The sequence below is a fragment of the Manis javanica genome, chromosome 13 (genome assembly GCF_040802235.1).
Source record: "Manis javanica isolate MJ-LG chromosome 13, MJ_LKY, whole genome shotgun sequence".
NCBI lineage: Eukaryota > Metazoa > Chordata > Mammalia > Pholidota > Manidae > Manis > Manis javanica.
In genome coordinates, this window is record NC_133168.1 from 95652591 (window position 1) to 95673042 (window position 20452).

Here is a 20452-nt window from a genome sequence, read left to right on the forward strand (position 1 = left end):
CTGCAGTGTCACTCCAACCAACCAATGACATCTCCCCGCAGGAACCAGGGCCCCCTACTCCTCCCTCCATGACAAAGCCTAGCCTGTTCTCAAGTAGGTCCCCAAGCGGCCCTGCAGGCCCCGTGGTGTCCTCCCCACTGCAGCCCCCACCCCGACTGTGAGTCTGTGACTCATAAGCAGCTGTCCGCTCATGTGCGGTGTCAGGTATCATGATGCACTTGGCCACCCCTTATCCCACAGGGGGCTCCCGCCCTACCCGTGGTGACAGATTTGATGAAAACACAAGCCACTGGCTCAGTGGCCCACAGATCACAGCCTAGCCACAACCAGCATTTCTGTCCCCTGGGCTCTTGTTTCCAGGTCGGGGCACGGCTGCCCGGAGCTCCGCCCATCCAAGAAACTCAGCCTGGCCGAGGTCCCCGAGGGCTCCCTGGGAGGCCCCCACAGCGGTGCTTGCTCACCTTCAGCATTCAAGCAACCGACAGAGTCCGAAACCGGGGATCAGTAAGGGAGGGGGGCCTTCCAGACACCCAAGTGGGAGGCAGGGCCGGGATGGGACCCAAACCCATCTGCCTGGCCCTGCAGGGTGTGTCCTGCCACTGCACCACGCTGCCCCCCCCCCCGCCTTCCAAAGGGGGACTCCACACAACAAATCTGCCCGATCGAAGCATCATGCACACCCGCCAGGAGGCACGCGGTCGGACGTCACTGGGTGAGGCGGGGGCCCCTGCCCGGTGGGTCCTTGAGTCAACCCCCCTCAAGTGGGGCCCTAGATGCCCCTCTTCTCCCCCACCCTTGGTACCTGCCCTTCCTGACCCTCTTCTCTGCTGACCCCTGGCATGGCCAAGCGGCATTCTACCCATACAGGGAACTTCCCAGCAGGACCATCTGCTGCCTGCCAAGCCTCCTCCTGAAGCCGGGAACCCGCCTGTCTAACGAGGTGTGAGACGGGGACATGGTCCGGGGCCACCCTGCACCCACACAGGTGACCCATTCGGGCCTGAGGGGGCCAACGGCTAGAAACGGCCAGGGGCAGACCAACTGCAGAAACCACCACCAAGGCGGGTGGGGAAGTGCTTCCCGTGCGCTGCGCCGGGCACCCAGCGGTGGACACCCATTCTGTTTCAACCTCCGCCCCTGTAATATCTCCCTGGGGTACATGACAAATGAACACTAAACTTGGTGGTTTAAAATGAAAGAAATCTATCTTCTCCCCAGTGTGGAGGACAGAGTCCGCAGCAGAGGCGTGGCAGGGCCGCACTCCCCGCTTCTACTGGTGACCAGCAAGCCATGGCTCACGGCCACGTCCCTCCAACCTCTGCCTCTGTGGCCACGTGACTGCCCTCCCCTGCATGCCTGTGTCTTCACATGGCCTTCTTACAAGGCCACCTGTCACGGGAATAGGGCTACCCTAATACAGTCTGACTTCATCTCAACTCATCACACCTCAAAGACCTTGTTTCCAAATAAGGTCTCATTCCCAGGTTCCAGGGTTTAGGACCAGAACATCTCTTTCTGGGGGACACACTTTGTCCTACAACAGCACCTTGTATGTGTCCCCAAGTTGTCCTTCTACCAACTGAGCCCAGAGTCACACTGCAGTTGACTTGGAATATGAAAGAACTTTCAATTCACGACTTACAACACTCAAGACTCCATGCGTGGGGTCCCCCTAACACTCAGCAACTCCGACACCATCTGCCCGAGGTCAGGGCAGACCCCACAGGGTCAGCTCGGCCCCAAGGGCTCCCCCACTTCAGACTCCAATCCCAAGTCTGAGCCTCCATGCTTCTAGCAACCAGCTGTAAATCAGGGTTCCCCCACTCACGTTCAATAATTGGCTAAAAAAGCTCACAGAACACAGGAAATCTCTACTACCCATTTATTGTAAAAGATGCAACTCAGGGGCAGACAGATGGAGGAGGCGCCAGGCAAGGCGCAGGGCGGGGGCAGAACTTCCATGCCCCCACTGCCCCCGGCCCACATGCTCACCAGCCAGCAGCTCTCCGAACCACTTTTGTTGTAGATTTTTAAGGAGGCGTCCACAGGTAGGCTGATTGATTAAACCACTGGATGCTGGTGATCAGCTCAACCCCCAGCCCCCCTGCTGTCCCCAGAGGAGGTCAGGGCTGTGGTTTGAAGTTCCATTCCTCCAACCCCCTGCCCACCGGCCCCATCCTCCGAGTTGCCCATTGGCACTAACTCAGGTGTGGTTGAAAGGGCTTGTGAATCAAGACACAGTACTCTTAACACCTGCTCTGTCTGTGTGGTGAAGCACACATGCCACCCAGTCACACCTTAGCCACTTCTAAGAGCACAGCTCACGGCATGAAGCACGTTTACAGGTGGTGCAGCCGTGCTCACCCTCCATCTCCAGAACTTTCCATCTCCCCAAACTGTAACTGTCCCCGTGAAACACTCACTCCCCTCCCCTCCCTCAGCCCCCGGCCCCACCACCCGCTTTCTGTCTGTGGATGCAGCTCCTCTAGGAACTTTCTAGGAGGGGGACCAGACAGGATCTGTCCTTCTGTGTCGGGCTGATGTCACTGAGCACCGTGCCCCCAAGGCCCATCCATGCTGTAGCAGGCATCAGGACGTCCTTCCTTCTTAAGGCTGAGTACTATTCCAGTGCATGCACGGGGCGTGTTCCACGTGCCCATTCATCTATCATGCACATTTGGATCGTTCCCACCTTTTGGCTAGTGTGAACTGGCACTGTCACTGTTTTAAATACTTCACGTATCTAAATCCACTTAATCTTCAAAAACCAGTCCATGAGCTTGATCCTATTACTTCCGTTTTATGGAGGGGTCACTGAGGCAGTGACAAAGACGAAATGACTGCTAACAGAGCTGGGATTTGGGGGCCAGGCAGTGCGGCTCTCGGGTCACCATCGTGGTCCCTGTGCCCACCCCACGCCTCTCTGGCTGGTGTCTGACGATGTACCCACCCCACGAACGCCAGCTTTGGTGGTCTCGTCCAGCTCAAAGACTCGGCTGGTTCCCACGCTAGTATTACTGTAGCACTTTATGATTATAAATCCCGCTATGAGCTCCTACTTAACCACCACAGCGCTTCAGATGAGGGAAGGAGAAATGGCCATCATTTTGCAGTTGGGAACACAGAAGCCAGCAGAGGGTAACTTGCCCTGCCCAAGGTCACTAACTTGACCAAGGCAATTCAGCGGCAGGCCAGCCCTGAGCTTCGCTTTGAGACACACATTTTTAACCCCTTCATTCCAACTTCACACACACTGCAGCCAAATCCTGAGCCAACCTCCCGGCAGGTCTGGCCTGGCTCCTGCCAACTGAAGGAATGGAATCCGTGGCTCCCAGTTCATTGCTCTGACCCATCTTAAGAAGTAGGCAAGACAACAAACCAGGCACAGTGAGAGAGCCTCACTGTGCAGACTGGCTGAGTGGGCCAGTCTCCTCAGAGCAAAAATGACGGCTCAGCACTAACAGGCACCCCAATTGCACCCTCTGGAAGAAAAGGGAATGAAAGGCACAGCTAATGGACGGGGCACCAAGCGAGGGGAAACGAGCAGAACTCATGTTGTTCAGTAAGTCTGCAAGTGGCTGCCGTGTACCTTTACCAGCATTGCTGGGCAGTAATAGCTGCCTACCAAATGACCACAAACTCAGTGGCTTAAGACAACGCCCATTATCTCAGCGTCTGTGGGCATGGCTTACCTGGGCCCTCTGCTCATCGCAGGAGGCTGCAACCAGGTGTCAGGTCAGGGCTGGGTTTTAGCAGAGGCTCCGCTGAGAAAGGATCTGCCTTTAAGCCCACTTGTGCGGTGGGCGGGCTTCACTCTGTGCTGGCTCTTCCATGCCACGTGGGCCTCTCTCTCCAATGTGGCAGCTTGTGCCACCATAGCTGGCAGGAGAGGGAGTCTGCCAGCCAGACGGAAGCCACAATCTTCTGGAGCCTAATCACAGAAGCGACCTCCGTCACCTCTGCTGTCGTTGGTTAGAACCCGCCACGAGGCAGGCCCGCTCTCAAGGGAAGCAAGAGCAGAAGAGGATCCCCAGGGGCCATCTCTGCGTCTGCCTGCCAGTCAGAATGAATGACAGCCTACTAGCCCGCAGGCTCCGCAAAGTGCTTGCATGGGCCAGACACCCTGGTGAGGTGCGCTACAACCCCAAAGGGGCTCCCCATCCCCTCAACTGACAGACTGAGGATTCCGAGGCTGCAGGAGCTGAGCTACCCTGGGTAACCAGGCAGGGCGGCAGGATGGAGATGGTCTCCAAAGCAAGGGCACCTACCTGTTACCCCCAAACAGACCCTGGGGATGCAGCCCTTCGGTATGGTGGACCCTATATACTGGCAGGGTAGGTTTAAGCCCTAAGTGAATTTCTGGTCTCTCTCCAGTCACGGACAGACTTGGGAAAACCCGTGTGAGGCCTGAGCATTCAATGAGCTAAAATTTACTGAAATGTTAAAACTAGAGGTTGACCAAAAAGAGATGAAAAAAGGATGAATTTTATGAGTCATAGCTGAACTTTTTAAAAATTCAAAACCCCCTGGGAGAAATGTGCCCCTTGGTGCATGGAGCGAAGAAATAGAGGGATGACTGGGGGGGGCTGCTGAAGGCTCAGAACTTCGGCTCCTGGGCAGGAAGTAAAGGGCCAGAAGGTTCCCCCTCTGGAGCCACATTCCAGACTCAGCGGCTGCACCAGGCGGCAGCACCAGGCGGCAGCAGAAGTGGCAAGGACACCAGCTGCAAGCCTCCTGAGCACCCTGGGCTGGGGGTGGCGCCCTGTGATGAAGTCTGCACCCAGGGCCCGAAGCAGGACAGGTGTACCCACTATAACCTGTCAGCATCCCAGGAGGCATAAAGGGACAGGAACGCCCTCTGACCCCACACTGGCTGCCTGGAAACTTCCATCCCATTGCAGCAAAAGTAACCAGAGACAGGCAGAACCCCAAGGTCACAAAGCCTCTGGGGCCCCCCAGGTGTGCCCTCCTCTTTCCAAGTAGCATGGGGACAGGCAGTGGACAGATGGAGACACAAGAGCCTGAAAAGGCCACAGCAGGGTGACTGCCAGGCTGTCTGCCCCCCCACCAGGGTCAGAGCACAGAAAACGGCTGGATGTCAGGCAAGTGGGCCTTTATTTCCTTGAGGCTTGAGGCAGGCACGTGCTCGCACAGGCATGCATGAGATACAACAAAGCTTATGAGGGGTGTACAGGGGGTCTCAACCCAGCCCCCAGGGACGGGCCTGGGCCTGAGGAAGGACCCCACAGCCAGGTCCCAAGGTCCTGCCTCGGCCCCAAGCAGCAAACTGGTGGCCTGAGCCATAGCTGGAGAACCAGTCCCACCTGCGGGGCTCCTCCCTCGGCCTGTGCTGGCCTCTGTTTGAAGAACTCCTCTGGGCTAAGGCAGGGTTGAACAAGGTGTCCCTTGCTTCACACCCTGCAGGAGAGCTCTGAGCTCAGAGCAGCCACCAGCTAGAGACCGTTGTCCATTGAAGCCTGGAGCCAAGACCCTGCTCGGGAGTGGCACCTAGTGGCGCACAGAGGCACTGCCCTCTGCAACACCCCCCCACTTCTGCTCCAGGGAAGCACCTTCCAGGCCAGGTGCTCAAGGGGAACACCGGCAGGGGCAGACAAGACAACCCCTCCCCCAGGACAGTGCAGAGCCTTGGAGGGCAAAGGGACCCCACTGCTCCCTGGCAGGGGAACTCGGCCTCTGCAGTGTTCTGGGGTGAATACTCCGCATGGCCCACCACAAGGGATGCTGGCCTGGAGCCCTGGCAGGCCAAAACACAGCACTGGAGAAGGGAGCTGGGTAGACGGCACTGGCATCCTGAGGCCCCGGAGCGGGGACAGCTCCAGCCCGCCTCATGAGTACTTCACAGGCGCTCTGGAGGGGTGTGCACCCCCAGCACCTGGGGCCTCCCGGGACTTCAGGGAGGCCCCAGGGACTCGGCTTCTGCAGATGTTCAATCACTGAGTCCAGGCACCATGCCCAGCCACAGCCCCCAATAGCACCGCCAAGGCGGGTCACCTCCTCAGTGGGGGCTCAGGGGCCCCGCCCTGGGCCAGGGATGTTTTCAGGGGCTGGGGGATGGGAAGAGCCGGTCTCAGAGGCCACCCACTGCCGACCTGGAGGAAGTGCCTGCAGGGCCGCTGGGGCCCCTCCAACCCCAAGCCCGGAGTCCCTCGGCAAAGCCCCCCCGAGGGGCCATGTGCACAGACCGGAGTGGAGGGCCTGAAGCCCCGACCTAGGCCCTGCACATGAAGGTGGCCACCCTGTCGCCCTGCCAGGTATGAGGCACCTGTGTCTACCATGTCCAATTTCACCCTGGCAGTACCAACCCCTCAGAGTTCAGAGTTCAGAGTTCCCTGCTGATGCTGCAGGCCCGGGAGAGAGCCGGGCTACAGAGGCGGCCCTATGGAAGGTGGGGGTGGGGGCAGGAGAAGAGGCCCAGACCAGCCTGTCCTCCTGTGACTGAGCCCTACCCCGTGGCTGCAACTCCTGGGCTCATGGAACATGCCCCAGCCCAGTGCCCTTCCCTGGCTGCAAAGGACAGCCATCGCCCCAGTACCCTCTGGGCCTGCCCGCCTGCCCCATGTGGCCCTAGCGGAGGCTGCACTCCACCCCCTGCAGCTTCTCCTGCTCCATGGCTCGCACCAAATCCTGCACGAACCGCATCTCAGAGGCCACCTGCTTGGCCAGGGCCTCGTAGCGGTTCTCCAGGCGGCTGAAGCGGCGCTTGAGCCCGCTGGCCCCCAGCAGGGCGCCCTTGGCCTCCTCCTGGGCTTGCCGCTGAAGCGCCTCGGTCTTGTGCAGCTCCTGCCGCAGCCGCCGCAGGTCCTGACCGATGCTCTCATTCTCCTCCCGGTACCAGGCCTCCTTCTCCTCGTAGATGGCTGCCAGCGCCCCTATGTCCTCCTGGAAGAGGCGCCGGCTGCGCTCCAGCCCGCGCAGACCCTCCTCGGCCGCCGCCACCTCCTCCAGCACCTTGGAGAAGCGCTCGAAATTGATGTACGTGTTGTTTGGGGGCATGCTTGAGTGTGACTTGATGGTGTACTCCTTGAGGCGGGCCGTCTTCAGGCGCCTACGCTCCGGCTTCCGGCCGCTGTCCTCGCGCCGCACATTCCGTCGCCGAATTGCCTACAGGGAGACAGGAACAATGCCTGGGGCAGGGGGCAGGTGCCAGCCCACTGGGGGTCATGTCTGGGGGATGGGAAGAGTCGATTTCAGAGGCCACCCACCACCGACCTGAAGGAACTGCCTGCACCTCTAGAAGAGAGGCCAGGGTGCCCAGGGCTGATGGGTAAAGTTTTATTTTACCTGAATAAAATTTCACTGGCCCACGACCATGCCTATTCACATGGCACTTTCCTTATACGGTGGCAGAGCTCATGCCAGACGCCAAGGAGCAGAAAGTACTTATTCTCTGGCCCTTTACAGCAGGCAGCTACCACCCCTGGCCTAAAGGTAGCCCTCTGCATGCACAGAGGGCCAAGGACCCTGAAAGGGTGTCAGGGAGACAATGCCAATGCCGTCTCAGTGTGTACCCGGTGTCCCCCTGCCCAGGCCCACTCCCTCGGAGACCCTCCCTGCATACTGAGGGCTTGTCACACCTGCCATCCTTAAGGGGGAACAGCCCCACCAGCCTCACCTTGATCCAGGAATGTTCCAAGCTCTGGGCAATGGTCATTCTTCTCCTGGAAGAGCCCCCCTCTGGTTAGTCACACAGGTGCCACCTGCCCCGTCCCCCAAGGCTCACAGGAAGAGCCAAGCAGAGAGGGAGGGTTTTCCAGGCTCCACCTGCCCCACACCCCCAGGCTCTATTCTCGGTCCCACGTACCGCCAACTCAAGACACCTGGCCCAGGAGACCCCCAAACTCCTAAAGTCACCTTCTAGCCTACAGACAAGTCCCTGAAACCTTAAAATGCACAGATAGGCAAAAGCATCGTTCTGCTCGGCCACTAACAAGGAGCCCATCAAGGGGCCGGTGGAGGCAGCAGCTCCACGGTTTCCATGTTTGTTTTTTTTGAAGGAGCCTGGATTTTCTTTTTAAATATGTATTTCTCACTGAAGTATAGCTGATACACAATATGATTTGGTTTCAAGCACACAACACAGTGACAACAGTTACCTACACTACTAAACGCCGCCTCAACTAGCAGCTACCATCTGTCAGTATAGAAAGATGTTACACAGCTACGGACCACATTCTTCTCTGCACTGCACTTCCATCCCCATGACTAATTTATATTGCGACTGAGATTCTGTGCCTCTTTATCCCCTTTACCTATTTTCACCCTCCCACCCGGCCCATCTCTGTTCCCTGAGGGGCTCTGTTGCCAAGGTGGAGCCCTCACACTGGGGTCTCGCGTACCCAGGCGGCCGCGGGAGGGGCCGGGCAGGCAGCAGGAATGGGGGCTCACACCAGGGGAAGGCTGCTGCCCACAGGAGTGCCTCTCTGGGGCTGAGGGCTCCCTTGTCAGGATTTTGACTTTAAGGGAAATAAAAAAAGTGACCTGGAATTTTATGTGACTTCCTACTGTAAACACTGGCAACAAATTAAAAGCTCTTTTGAAAGAAACAGTGTGGGCCAACCCAAGCCACCCACTGCTATCACCAACCCAGGGGTAACCACTCCTGGTTCCCAGCTACAGGGAGGTGGTGGCAGAGGGACGTGTTCTAGGGCTCCCTTGGCCTTCCCTGCGGGGACAGCCCCCCGACCTCCCACCCGGCCTGGGGCTCCTACTTGGGGTCCTTGACAAGCAGCCGGCGGATGAAGTCCTTGGCCAGCTCGCTGGTGTTGCTGAAGTACTCCTCGTCGAAGTCGTAATTCACCGCCGAGATGTTGGTCAGGGTTTCCTGCTTGGTTTCACCCAGGAATGGGGACGCACCACTCAAGCTGTAAGACAGACTTGGGGCTCAACTCCTTGTGCCTGCTCCACAACCAAGCCACTGCCTGGGTTACCACCCAGGTCTGCCACGCCCACGACGGGGCCAGCAGAGGAAGGCAGACACAGGGCCCTGGGCCACCGCACACACCCACATTCCCCTGAAAACCTCCCCAGCCAATCCCTAGCCAACCAGAGGGCATAAAAAATCCACTGCCCAGCCACTGACAGGTGTTAAAATGTGTGGGCAAGTTGCCATAGCATCCCTCCTTGGTGATTACGGAGAGAAAACCGGTGACTTTTCAGGGCAGTCCTGGCTGACACACCAACACGTGGCCATGGTGTACACTGCTGATGACAACCCACGGACACGGGTGACTCCTGAGAGGCTGCACCGAGGCGCCCACACCACCACCCTGCAGGGCTCTGGGCACATGACCCCGGGACACACGGTGAGAAGTACATATTTGGTCCTTGTCCTCACACAACCCCCAAAACCCTTGAGTTTTCTTAAGCAGTAAGAACTAAGAAGGCGGGAACCTCTTCTGGTATAATATCCGGTCTTTGTCCTCGGTTCCTGAAATAGGTCCAGGGTGAGGAGAGTGAAGGGTCTTTTGTTATTCCTAACTAGGCCCTTCCAACCACACCTGAGTCCATGCTAACAGGCCACCTTTGGAAAGCCCCTGCACCTACAGGACTGGGGATGGCAGCCGGGGGAACACGCTGTAGGACCGACCAGAGGGGTGCAACTTCTGGCCCCACCCCTGATTTCCACAGAGGGGAGAGGGGCTGGAGGTTGAGCCAATCAGTAACGACCAACAATTTAATCCCTCACACCTCCATGGTGAGCCACCATAAAATCCCAATAGTACGGGTTTTAGAGAGCTTTTGGATGAGGGATGACGTCCATGTGCTGGGAGAGAGGCGCCCCCCCCCACTCCATGGGAACGAAGCCTCTGTGCTCAGACCCTCCTACACCACACCCCGTGGACCTCACCTAGCTGTTCACCTGTGTCCTATACAATATCCTTTGTGATAAACTGGTAACAGTATATAAACTGTTTCCGGGTGCTGGGAGGGAGCTGCCCTAGCAAATTATCCAACCTGAGAAGGAGCTCACGGGGACCTCCGATCTACAGCCAGAAGGTCAGAAGCATGAGAAGCACGGGTGACAACCCAGACTTGCAAATGGCATCTGAAGTGAGACCAGGCCCTTGACCTGTGGGACCCGAATCCATCTCCAGGTGGATGGTGTGAGAACTGAGTCACACTGCCGGGCACAAGTTGGTGTCAGAGAACCGCCTGCAGTAAGCATCCTGGGTCCTGGGCCAGAGCGAGGGCGTGAGTGGAAACCCGAGGAACCCGAGCTGCTGCCGCACGCTGCTGGCCAGTGCGCCTCGGTGACGCTCATGTTGCTAAGGGCCCTGTTTGAGATATCACGACTAGGGGACTCTGTGCTGTTTCTGCAACTCCTCCACCATGCATCTACACTTACCTCAAGTATTTTAAAAAAATATAAAACTAAAACAACCATCTTCGGAACCCTTCAAGTGTGGTCACTATGCCCACTGACAAGGAAATAAAGATCAGCAGGAGCAGGCCTGCTGCGGGGACGGAGAGGAGCAACGATCCAAACGTTGGAGATAACCTCGGAGTCAAACCCCATTTCCGCGCAGAGTGGGGCTGAGAGGGAGGGGGACACGCAGTCCTGGCTCAGGCCCTGCACCAGAGGGTGTGGGGCCTTCTGAACCCTCCGGAAGCCCCCAAGGCAGGAGCCACACTTTTCTCTCCTGCACAAATTCATTCATTCGCTCATTCATTCATTCTTCCCTCCATCGAGTCACTGAGCCCTGCAATCCGTCAGAGCACAAGAAGTCCTGTGCTCGGGGTTGCTGTCCCCGCCCGGGAGCCTTCCTGGCCCTCCTCCTGACCAGCAAAGCCCCAGGAGTGGGGGAAGCGCTGACCAGGAACTCACAGGATATAGGTGATGACGCCAATGCTCCTGGAGAGAACACAAGAGAGGAGATGAGGGGTCAGCTCAGCCATGGGGAGAGCACCCCCAGCCCCAGAATCTCCCAAAGGCCAGGGGTCAAGGGCCCACAGCAAGCCAGAAGCCTGCAGCCCACTCTCCTTGCAGGGTGTGCTGGCCTCTGCCAAGTCCCGGCCTCTCTCTGCCCCAGGGTCTCAAGGTTGGATACTTAAGGACGCCCAACCACACCTGCCTGTCAAGGCTCAAACTGGCCAGGGGCAGGGCAGACAGCACAGTGGCCCCAGAAACCACACAGACATGGCTCTTCGGGGCCCAGTGTGCCCCAAAGCAGGTTGGCAAACTTTCTATAAAGGTTCAGACAGTATTTCAGGCTGTGTGAACCAAATAGTCTCTGTTGTGTTGTCTATTTTGTTTTTAATAATAATCCTTTAAAAATGAGAAAACCATGTCTAGCTCATGGGCCTGCTCTGGCCTATGGGCTCTAATCTGCCCATCCCAGTTTAAGGCAACAGTCCCTCCTGCACAGGCCAAAGAACACCAAGACCACGAGAAGAGGCTGAGTCCCGGCCTGTGGCTGTGGCCCCGCAGCTCCTGGGACAGCTGGGGGCTCCCTGAGGAGCAGGAAGGCCCGGTCCCAGGTATGTGTCAGGCTTCGTGCCTGGCAGCCCTGAGCCCCGCCACTCCCCATGCCACTCACCACATGTCTGCCTCTAGACCCAAGGGTTCATAGTTGACAATTTCGGGAGCTGCGGGGACAGGGAGACAGAAGGTGCAGGGTCAAGTGCTGGGTGTGTCCGAGGCAGCACTGGGACGGGCAAGGGGAGTGGCACAGCCCCAACCACAGGGGACTACCTGGGGAGTGGGGGTTGAACACAGGCACACGGGCAAGGCTGGCTCTGGGCCAGGAAGGCCCTGAGCTCCCATGTGACCAATGCCAGGACATGGGAGAGGAAACCTGAGGGTGGTACACCGGGTATCCAGGGGCCAGGCCCAACTCGCCCCATGCCAGCCAGAAATCAAACGCTCCACCCTGAGCCCTGGCCCCTGACGCACCATGCAGGGCCTTACCCACAAACTCTGGGGTGCCAAAGATGTTCTTGAACTCGTTCCCTGCTTCAATCTTGTGGGCGATGCCAAAGTCTATGAGCTTGATCCTTGGGTTGGGCACGCTCTTGTCCAGGAGCATTATGTTCTCTGGCTGGGGGTGGGGAGGGAAAGCAGGGCAGTGGGGGGCTCTGCTGCCTCTGCCGGCCCGCATCTCCACACACAGCACCCATTTGCCCTGAGAACCCCCTGCACTCCCAGTCCAAGGGGTGTGGGCAGCTGAGCCCACCCACGGTTCCAAGCCTGACCAGGTTCGTCCCCTCAAGCTCCTGGGCAGCAATGGGTTCAGGGGGCGGGTGTGCGTTCTGCGCCCGTGTGAGCCGGGCCTCACCGTGCTGGCCACCCCAGCTCCATCCTGGGCCCGGCAGGGCTCACCTTGAGGTCGAAGTGGGCGATGCGCTTGGAGTGCAGGTAGTGGACACCGTCCAGGATCTGCTTGAGGAACTGGGTGGCCTCATCCTCCGTCAGCGACTCCTTCTCTGCCAGGAAATCAAAGAGCTCCCCACCTGAGACCAGCTCCAGGATGAGCACGACGTCAGTCTTATTCTCAAAGATGTCATGCAGCGTGATGATGTTGGGGTGCCGGATCTCACGCAGGATGTCCACCTCCCGCTCGATCTCCTCCCGGCTGACGCCCCGCCGGCTGGAGGACAAGCGGCGCTTCTTGATGAACTTCGCGGCGTACTCCTTCCCGGTGCCCTTCTGCCGGCATTTTCGCACAATTGCAAACTGGCCGCTGCAGGGACAGAGGAGATGGGAGCAGGGCACTGAGAGAGACCCACTCCGAGGAGGAGCAGAAAGAATGGGACCTTTCGGAACAGCGCTTTTCCAGTTCCTGGTGCCACGCAGATGACCAACCCCCACTCTCCCCGAGAAGTCCCCGGCAGGTGCCTCTGTGTGAGTGCCAAGTGGTGCAGGATGCACGGCTGCCATGGCATTGCTGCAACAGCAAGAAGAACGGAAACAGCTCCATGTTTATCACACAGGAGCTGGAGCTACCATAGTAGGTCCAGCGGAATCTCACAGTGATGAAAAGAACTGGAGGCAGCTCTCTGTGTGCAGCATTAAAAGACATGGTGGGGACCTGCTAGGCGAGAAGGCCAGTGGCAGAACAACGCAGGATGAGCTCCTGCTGTTTAAAAGGGCGTGCGCTGTCCCCAGGTGCGCAGACGGTGATGTGGGTCCCTGCAGGGACAAAGGTCCAGGGGACGTGCCCAACCTGCTAACAGACATCGCCGAGGAGAGGGACCTGGGGAATGGCGCAGCAGAGAGTGGTCCTTCCTGCTTATTTGAGATGATTCTATACTGATTCAACTTTTCAGGGTGCATTTCGCTATTTTTAAAAACCTGATGAAAAAGCCATTGAGTTCAAAAGAGCTTCTTCAAATAGCAAACTCAAGAAAGTGCACACAATTTCAGAATAACAGACGAGTGAGGGTGTGGAGAAATGAGAACACGCACACACAGCTGGTAGGGATGCAAAATGGGCAGCCGCTGTGGCAAACAGGCTGGTGGCTCCTCGGAAGGGTCAACGTGGAGTTCCCAGCTGACCCAGCAGCCCCACTCCTAGAGTCTATCCTAGGACAGCACACACTCACACAGGACCCGGTGGGCAAATCTTCCTAACAGCACGATTCATAGCAGCCAGAAGGTGGGAACAACCAGGTGTCCATCAGCAGATGAACAGATACACACAGCGTGGTCCATCCACACACGTCACTCAGCCATGAAAAGGCGTAGAGCTCTGGCACACGCTATGCACCCTGACCACATGGCGCTTAGTAAGAGGCACCAGACACAGAAGGCCACACGGAGTGTGATCCCATTTCTGTGAAATGCCCAGAACAGGCAAATTCACAGACAGAAAGTGGGTTTATGGCTGCTGGAGGAATGGGGAGTCTCTGTTAATGGATATTGAGCTTCATTTTGGTGTGATGAAAGCATTCAGGAATTATTTAGGGGTGACAGTTGTAAAACGCTACAAAAATACTAAAGATCATTAGCTTGTACACTTTAAATGAATGAACTGTATGGATTGTGTATGAACCTTGACAGCTGTTATTTAAATGAGAGAAATTCTATTTACTGCACCCCAGGGAGCTGTCCAATGTCCAAACTCTACTGCTGTCTAGGAACTTAGTTTTGTTAACTTGCTTCAACTCAGGAGTTGACTGAAAAAGGGCAGACAGTAAATCTTTTTAGCTTTACAGGTCATATGGTCTCTGTCACAACTCTTGTGTGTTTTTACAACCCTTTAAAAAGTTTAAAAACCGTTCCAGTCCGTGGTGTACAGCAGTACACAGACTCGGCTGCATCGGGCTCACGGGCCACAGTTTGCGGACTCCTGTTTCTGGAGGTTATGCGCAGACGCACATGAGCAGAGGGACCAATTCCAAGACAGAAGGAAGGCACATGTTCCAGACAAGAAACTTAAATGAGGCACTGCCAGGGCTCAAGATAAAAGAAACTGTGTGACATCTCAGGGAAATGGGAGACAGGGCGTGGAGTAAGGAATGGCAGCCATACGCCTCAGGGACAGGAGGGATCTCTTAAGTTGGTGATGGCAGAGGAGAGAGAGGCCAGGCAGAATGAGCCTGAGAACAGAGACAGGGCACCTTTGCCAAGCCAGCAGGGCTCTCAGAAAAGCCCAAAGACCTGACAGGATTTGCCCAAGTCAGTGAACCTACTTACAATGCGCAGGACCACTTATAGCTGGCGAGCACCTAAGCCACTGCCCTCATCAACATCAAGGAGCAGATGTGCCCACAGGGGACCATCACAGATATGTTCTGCCCGCACTTGGGTGGCGAGAAGGTGGGTGAAGTTTAAGGTAGGCTGGTGGGAGGTACAAAATTATTTATCATGGTGCTAAATAATGCCCCCTCCACACACAAAGAGGCTCACATCCAAATTCCCAGAACCTGTGAACATTGCCTCTCGAGGTGAAAGGGACTCTGCAGATGGGATTAATTTAAGGCCCGAGATACAGGTGACCCTGGGTTAGCCGAGGGGCCAGTGTCATCACAAGGGAGGGAGGCCGAAGGGTCAACGTCAGAGGGAAATGAGAAGGGGCTGGGCTGCTGGCTGTGAAGATGGAGGAGGGGGCCCCAAGCCAAGGCAAGGGGCTCTCCAGAAGCAGGGAGATGCAGGGAACAGTTTTACCTGAAGCCTCCGGAGGAACCAGCCCTGCAGATTCCAAACCTTTAAGATCATGAATACACATTCTTCTAAGCCACTAAATTGCGGTGATTTGTTATAGCAGCAAGAGGAGACTTAAACAGTAATCTAAACGCCACAGGTCAGACAAGAAGGGCAAAATGCTCCTGAGGAGGCCTCGCATCCTCGCAGCTAGTCCGCTGCGATGGCCTGAGCATGCTATGCTCGCACCGACCACCGAGCTGGCTAACACTCCCCGACCCCCACCCCAGACATCAACCAAGCTAATTCTTCCAGGTCTGCCGCCCACCCCGCAACACCTCACTGATGGTAACATCAAGTGCTAAGTGTTCACCACATGCCAGCAACGCTGTGCTGAGCACTGAACATATGACCTGATTTTCAAATACAAGGATCATTTTCCTCTAGCTTTATTCCAAGCTGAACAAATAAAGACAAGTAAGAGCTCCCGGGAACAGGTGAAAAGATGCTGCCACACCTGAATTCTGTCTCCCAAAAATCTGTATATTAAAGCCCAAATTCCCAGGACCTCAGAATGTGACTATTTGGAGAAAGATTCTTTAAAAGAGTGATTAAGTGAAAATGAGGTCAGGAGGGTGGCCCGGATCCAATGTGACTCTGTAAGAGGAGGAGACTGGGAGCCAGACACGCACAGAGGGACAACCACATGAGGACACAGGGAGAAGACGGCCATCTGCAAGCCGAGGAGAGACGCCTCTGAAGAAACCAAGCCTGTGACACCTTGAGTCTTGGACTTCTGGCCTCCCAAACTGGGAGACAATAAATGCCCCCTGGTGAAGCCACCCAGTCTGTGGCACTTTGCTATGGCAGCCCAAGCTAATACAACTGCACACACCACTCCCTGACTTGGAGGCCAAGGTGGAAGTCCACGGATTCATCGACTACAGATTAATTTATTTCTGGAGATTATCAATGTGATCTTGAATTGGGAAGAAAGAGCTGTGCCTGCCCCTCCTCCACCCCCACCCCCCATGCACACATGAAGAAACGCTTCTGGTTCGGCCCCATGACCCCTGGGACAAGAAAACGCGTCCCTGCTTGAGGTCCCTGTTATCATGGAGATTCTCAGCAGCTAACTCCCCAAAGACAGTAAATAATGGGAGGCAGGAAGGACACAGTTCTGCCAGAGACTGAATTCCAGCTTGATCCTCTCTGAAACTGAGGGCTTATCACAGTGGCCAGCTTCAGCACTGGGTGAACACTGACAAGAGGGTGACGTTTTGGGCACTGGGACACACTCCCTTTCCAACATGCAGGGCCCGGTGATCATGCAGACGTCTAATAAGCCCATTTCCAAGTGGTCAGATGCCCACCTCGGGTTCCTGCACGCATAGGCTATGGGGATGGTGGGGTTTGAGCTCAAGGCCCAAATTCTGCTCGCCCACTTCCATCTGACTGGCCTCAGGCAAGCTGCTTCCCCTCTCTCAGTCCCAGTTTCTTTACCTATAGAATGGGATAATAATGGCCCCTGACTTGTAGATTAATGCAAGTGACATAAAGTCAGCCTAGAACTCAGACATCCAAACATTTATAATTTATACAAACTGTAGCAGGGCATGCAGAGTCCTGTACCTTTAATCATGCATTTCTGAGAATGTTCCAGATTATTACACACAGCAGTACTGCCCAAGATGGCAGCCGCTGGCCACACATCAAAGAAAGGTGGTAAAATACTTCATTAATAATTCTTATCGCAATTATAAACAAATGATAACAGTTTGAACTATTGGGTTAAATAATATTAATTAAAAGTATTAAAATTGATACAACTAGTACAAAATTTCAATGAATTTCCTAGGGGGCATGCATTATACAGGTCACCTGGCTCTTTTTAACAGCTGCATAATATTCCATCCACAGAAGTGGTGGTGCTATACTGGTCACTGAGAAGGCTTCCTATCTTTGGCTTATATAAAACCCTAATAGCAACTATCCCTGTTTACAGGTCACTAGGTCCATGCATTCATATACTGCCAATGAATTAATTCCTAAGAGTGGATTCAGTGGTTAAAGGGAATAAACATAGGTCATTTAAGCTGACTTTGCCAACTCAACTCAGGTGAAGGTCCTAATATTTTCAACAATAAAGTATGAGCTTCTTGAAGGGCTGGGGAGCACCATTCTCTACCACTCTTACTGTACAAACTGTAAGAGGAAATTCCTAAAGGCAGGACTTCAGAATTCCAAATGAGTCTCAAGCGCCCTCTTAGCAAAGGCCCGATGCAGGGCTCAGTTATTTACATTCCCTTCTGGTGACATCATGGGGCCAGCCAGCAGCAAACTCACCAAATAAGGTTTGAGACTCTGTTAAAAAAAAGGGAGGGGGGGATGGTGCCTGGCTAATCTGAGGCAGGGGAGCTTCCAGGAGACGTTCCAAGGCCTAGCCAGGCAGGAAATCAACTGCCTGGCTGGAATGGAAAACCTCCACTCTTTCCCACAAGAATGCTAAACAATTGGCAGGGATGTGAGCCAGACAGGAGGCCTTCCCTGGAAACGTGCAAAGAGCTGGGGAGACTCAAGTGCCTCCCACGAAAGAAGAGAGACAGACCTTTAACAACAAAACTGCTAACATCTACTGATCTCATGCCACATGCCAGGCACTGGGTTCGGTGCTATATAAGCTCGATTACATTTCTTCCCAAAGGAAACACAGAGGACACCAGAGCAAGAATTGACACCCTACTCTAAAGCCCAAACCTGTTCCACTAGCACAGGACACTGACTCATTCCTTCTTGGACTGCAGGATCAAGGACATGAGGGGACACACTGTCCAAAAGCCCCCATCCCTCCCAGTCCCCAGAACCACTGCTCACCTGCCCAGCTCCTCTCCCATCTCATAGTGGTCTTCCACATCTTCCTGCCTGAATGTGGACATGGTGGCCGGTCCGCCTTCCAGCACCTTCTGCTCGGGTGGAAGTCCAGTAACTGAACCCCGGGGACAGGACCTGGGAGAGCCCCCTACCTGTTATCCTAAGGAGATGGGGAAAGAGAGAAAGAGGGAGACACCAGCCATTATTCTTAGGCAAATGGAGCAACCTGCTCCCTGAAAATGGGTTCCACATCACTCCTTCCTGAAGCACCCAACTCTTCATAGAGGGCACGTGAATTGGGCAGGCTGGGTACTTTCATGTGTGATTTCATTTAGACCACACACCACCCAGTCACCATCAGCCCCACTGGGCCACCTTCACCCCTGTAAACTCCCACCAGGCACATACCTCTGGTTCCCCACACACTGCTCCCACCTCTCTGCCTCTCCCTCCTGGGCATCTCCCAACCTGCTTAACCAGAGCCCCACACAGTCCTGCAAGTTCCCCCATGCTCTTCACACACCCAAACCCTGGGGCTCCTCACACCTGCCCACTTCCTAACGAGTTCTAGTCCCAGTGGCACTCCCACTCTCCTGCTCATCTGCGGCCTCCAGCCCTCTTTGTCTTTTCCCATTCCACCACCAAACCCTCCTCCCACCTCGACTTAAGATCTCTCTTAAGACCCTCCTCAGCGGTGGGCTAACCACAAACCTGAATTCCCCAGGAACTGGACAATGGCTTTCAAGCTCCTGCAGGCGCTCTACCCACCCCTGCCTCCCTCTGACCAGCATCCTTGCAAAACTAACCTCTTCCCCGCTTCTAGAAAGCACCCCTTCAAACATCAGAAGCCCCACACCAAACGGGCCCCACGAAGGGCCACATCTTAGTGTTCCTGCGATCGTCCTTCACCCCTAACCTTCGCACCAGCTCCCAGGCAGACCTCGACGGCCCCCTTCACAGACCTCCCAACCCCGAAGATCCCTGCTGGAGCGTCCCCAAGCCGCCACGCCCCTTGCCGGCCCTGGCCAGCCCTTCTCCTGCTCGGTCATCCCAGAGGTCCCCACACGTTCCCAAAGCGCCGCCACGGGCCTCCCAGACCCACCAGCCTCATACCGAGCCCACTCCGTACCCTCTGCGGCCCCGCGCCTCGAACCGACCCCTCTGCCGCTACAGGATCAAGCACCGCGGCCTCGACCGCGGCGACGTACCGACTAGGGCTGACGTCACCGCGTCCGTAAGTGCCCGCCCCCTGGAGGCGGATCCCATGTCCCAGTGGTCAGCGGTCCCGCCGCTCGTGATGCCCCGCCCTCTACCGCCTTCCAGGCTGGTCCTCTAGCATCTGGCCGATGCCGTCTCGTCACTGGCGCAGAGGCACACCCTCGTGCACCTGATTGGCTGTAATGGACGTCGGTCAGGCTTACGGAAACCTGAAGGCTGACTTCCGGCTCCTGGTCTGCCCCGCCCTCTCTCCTCTAATCCAGATCCTGAAGCAGGTGGGTTGCTTAACTAGTGCATCTCGCTACCTGCCTTTCTTAGGCACAAGGTACGCGAATCCAAGGCCCAGCTCCGGTATGAAAGCTCCTGGGGTGGCCCGCGGGCTGCTTTGTCCATGAGCGGCAGTTTCCTTCTCTGTAAGATGTTACCCGCATTCCAAATACATAAATGCAAATGAGGAGGGTTGCCATTCATGCTTAAGGATTCTTCGGACCCCTTCTCACCTCCAGATACATGATAAAACAGCTAGCATCTACTGAGCTTTAGTGTGTACCAATCAACAATATTAGTAGGTAAAATATATTACTGTTTCCCCCATTCTGCAGATGGGGAAGCCAAACCCAGAGAGGTAATATAACCTACCCAAAGTCACACAGCCAGTAAATGGCATAGCTGAGATTCATTCCCAGATAGGCCTGAACCCAAAGCCAGCGCTGAACCACCTCAGATGCCATCTGTCATGTTTTTTGGCCTGCACTAACCGTCTTAAAACCATGCCATTACACCTGTTTTTCACTCCACTCCAACCGCGTTTGTTTTCCTTCAGACTTCCCACTGCAATTTTTTGGTTTTTTTTGATAAGCAGGGCCACTGTTTTTATTCCACCTTCTGAGTTACTTTTGTGGTTGAAAATAAAACAAAACAAATATTCCCAGATTCCTATGGGTTTACATTTTGGCCTTAATGGGGCATGCCTATCCCGTGGAAATCTTTGTCTTAAAATTCCCCGGTCCTGAGTCTGCTCCCAGGCCTGCAGGCAGTTGGCAGTCCCACTCCAATTTTTATGAGCTGTTCCTTCGCCTGATCGCCTTCCACTCTTGTCTGACTCCCACACACAGCTAAAGCAACACCTTCTCCCATTCCCAGTTTCCCTTATTACATCTTACATTTGTCACAACTAAGGGACCAATAGTAATACTATAACGAAGTCCACACTTTATTCAGATTCCCTGTTTTCCCTAACGTTTATTTTCTGTCCCAGGA

At 55.5% G+C, this 20452-nt stretch overlaps 1 protein-coding gene and 1 long non-coding RNA gene across 4 annotated transcripts; one reads left to right on the forward strand and one right to left on the reverse strand.

Annotated features, from left to right (window-relative positions):
• Positions 1 to 368: 368 nt before the first annotated feature.
• On the forward strand, positions 369 to 1376 carry LOC140845330 (uncharacterized). The gene is made up of 3 exons (XR_012124100.1): positions 369 to 712; positions 868 to 985; positions 1219 to 1376. It is a non-coding gene; the product is annotated as an uncharacterized lncRNA (long non-coding RNA).
• Positions 1377 to 5098: 3722 nt separating this feature from the next.
• On the reverse strand, positions 5099 to 19227 carry DAPK3 (death associated protein kinase 3). Of its 3 annotated transcripts, none has more exons than XM_017647437.3 (9): positions 19104 to 19227; positions 17978 to 18134; positions 12341 to 12701; positions 11930 to 12059; positions 11559 to 11607; positions 10847 to 10873; positions 8730 to 8882; positions 7634 to 7679; positions 5099 to 7122 (listed from the first exon to the last, which is right to left on the reverse strand). In XM_017647437.3, exons 2-9 carry the CDS (start codon positions 18037 to 18039, stop codon positions 6586 to 6588), a joined length of 1365 nt encoding a protein of 454 aa, XP_017502926.1. In that variant the 5' UTR covers positions 18040 to 18134; positions 19104 to 19227; the 3' UTR covers positions 5099 to 6585. The 3 variants fall into 3 exon arrangements, with proteins under 3 accessions (XP_017502926.1, XP_017502927.1, XP_036874208.1); XM_017647438.3 differs by having other exon boundaries at positions 19088 to 19192; XM_037018313.2 differs by lacking the exon at positions 19104 to 19227 and adding an exon at positions 18781 to 18799.
• Between the last annotated feature and the right edge of the window lie 1225 nt (positions 19228 to 20452).

Bases quoted from the DNA above. Each gene is read 5' to 3' on its own strand.
- DAPK3 (XM_017647437.3), bottom strand. From the start codon at position 18,039: ATGTCCACATTCAGGCAGGAAGATGTGGAAGACCACTATGAGATGGGA. The intron at 8,883-10,846 runs GTGAGTTCCTGG...TCTGTCTTACAG, and splicing joins GGCGTCATCACCTATATCCT to CTTGAGTGGTGCGTCCCCAT. The intron at 7,123-7,633 runs GTGAGGCTGGTG...GTCTCCCTGTAG, and splicing joins TGGAACATTCCTGGATCAAG to GCAATTCGGCGACGGAATGT.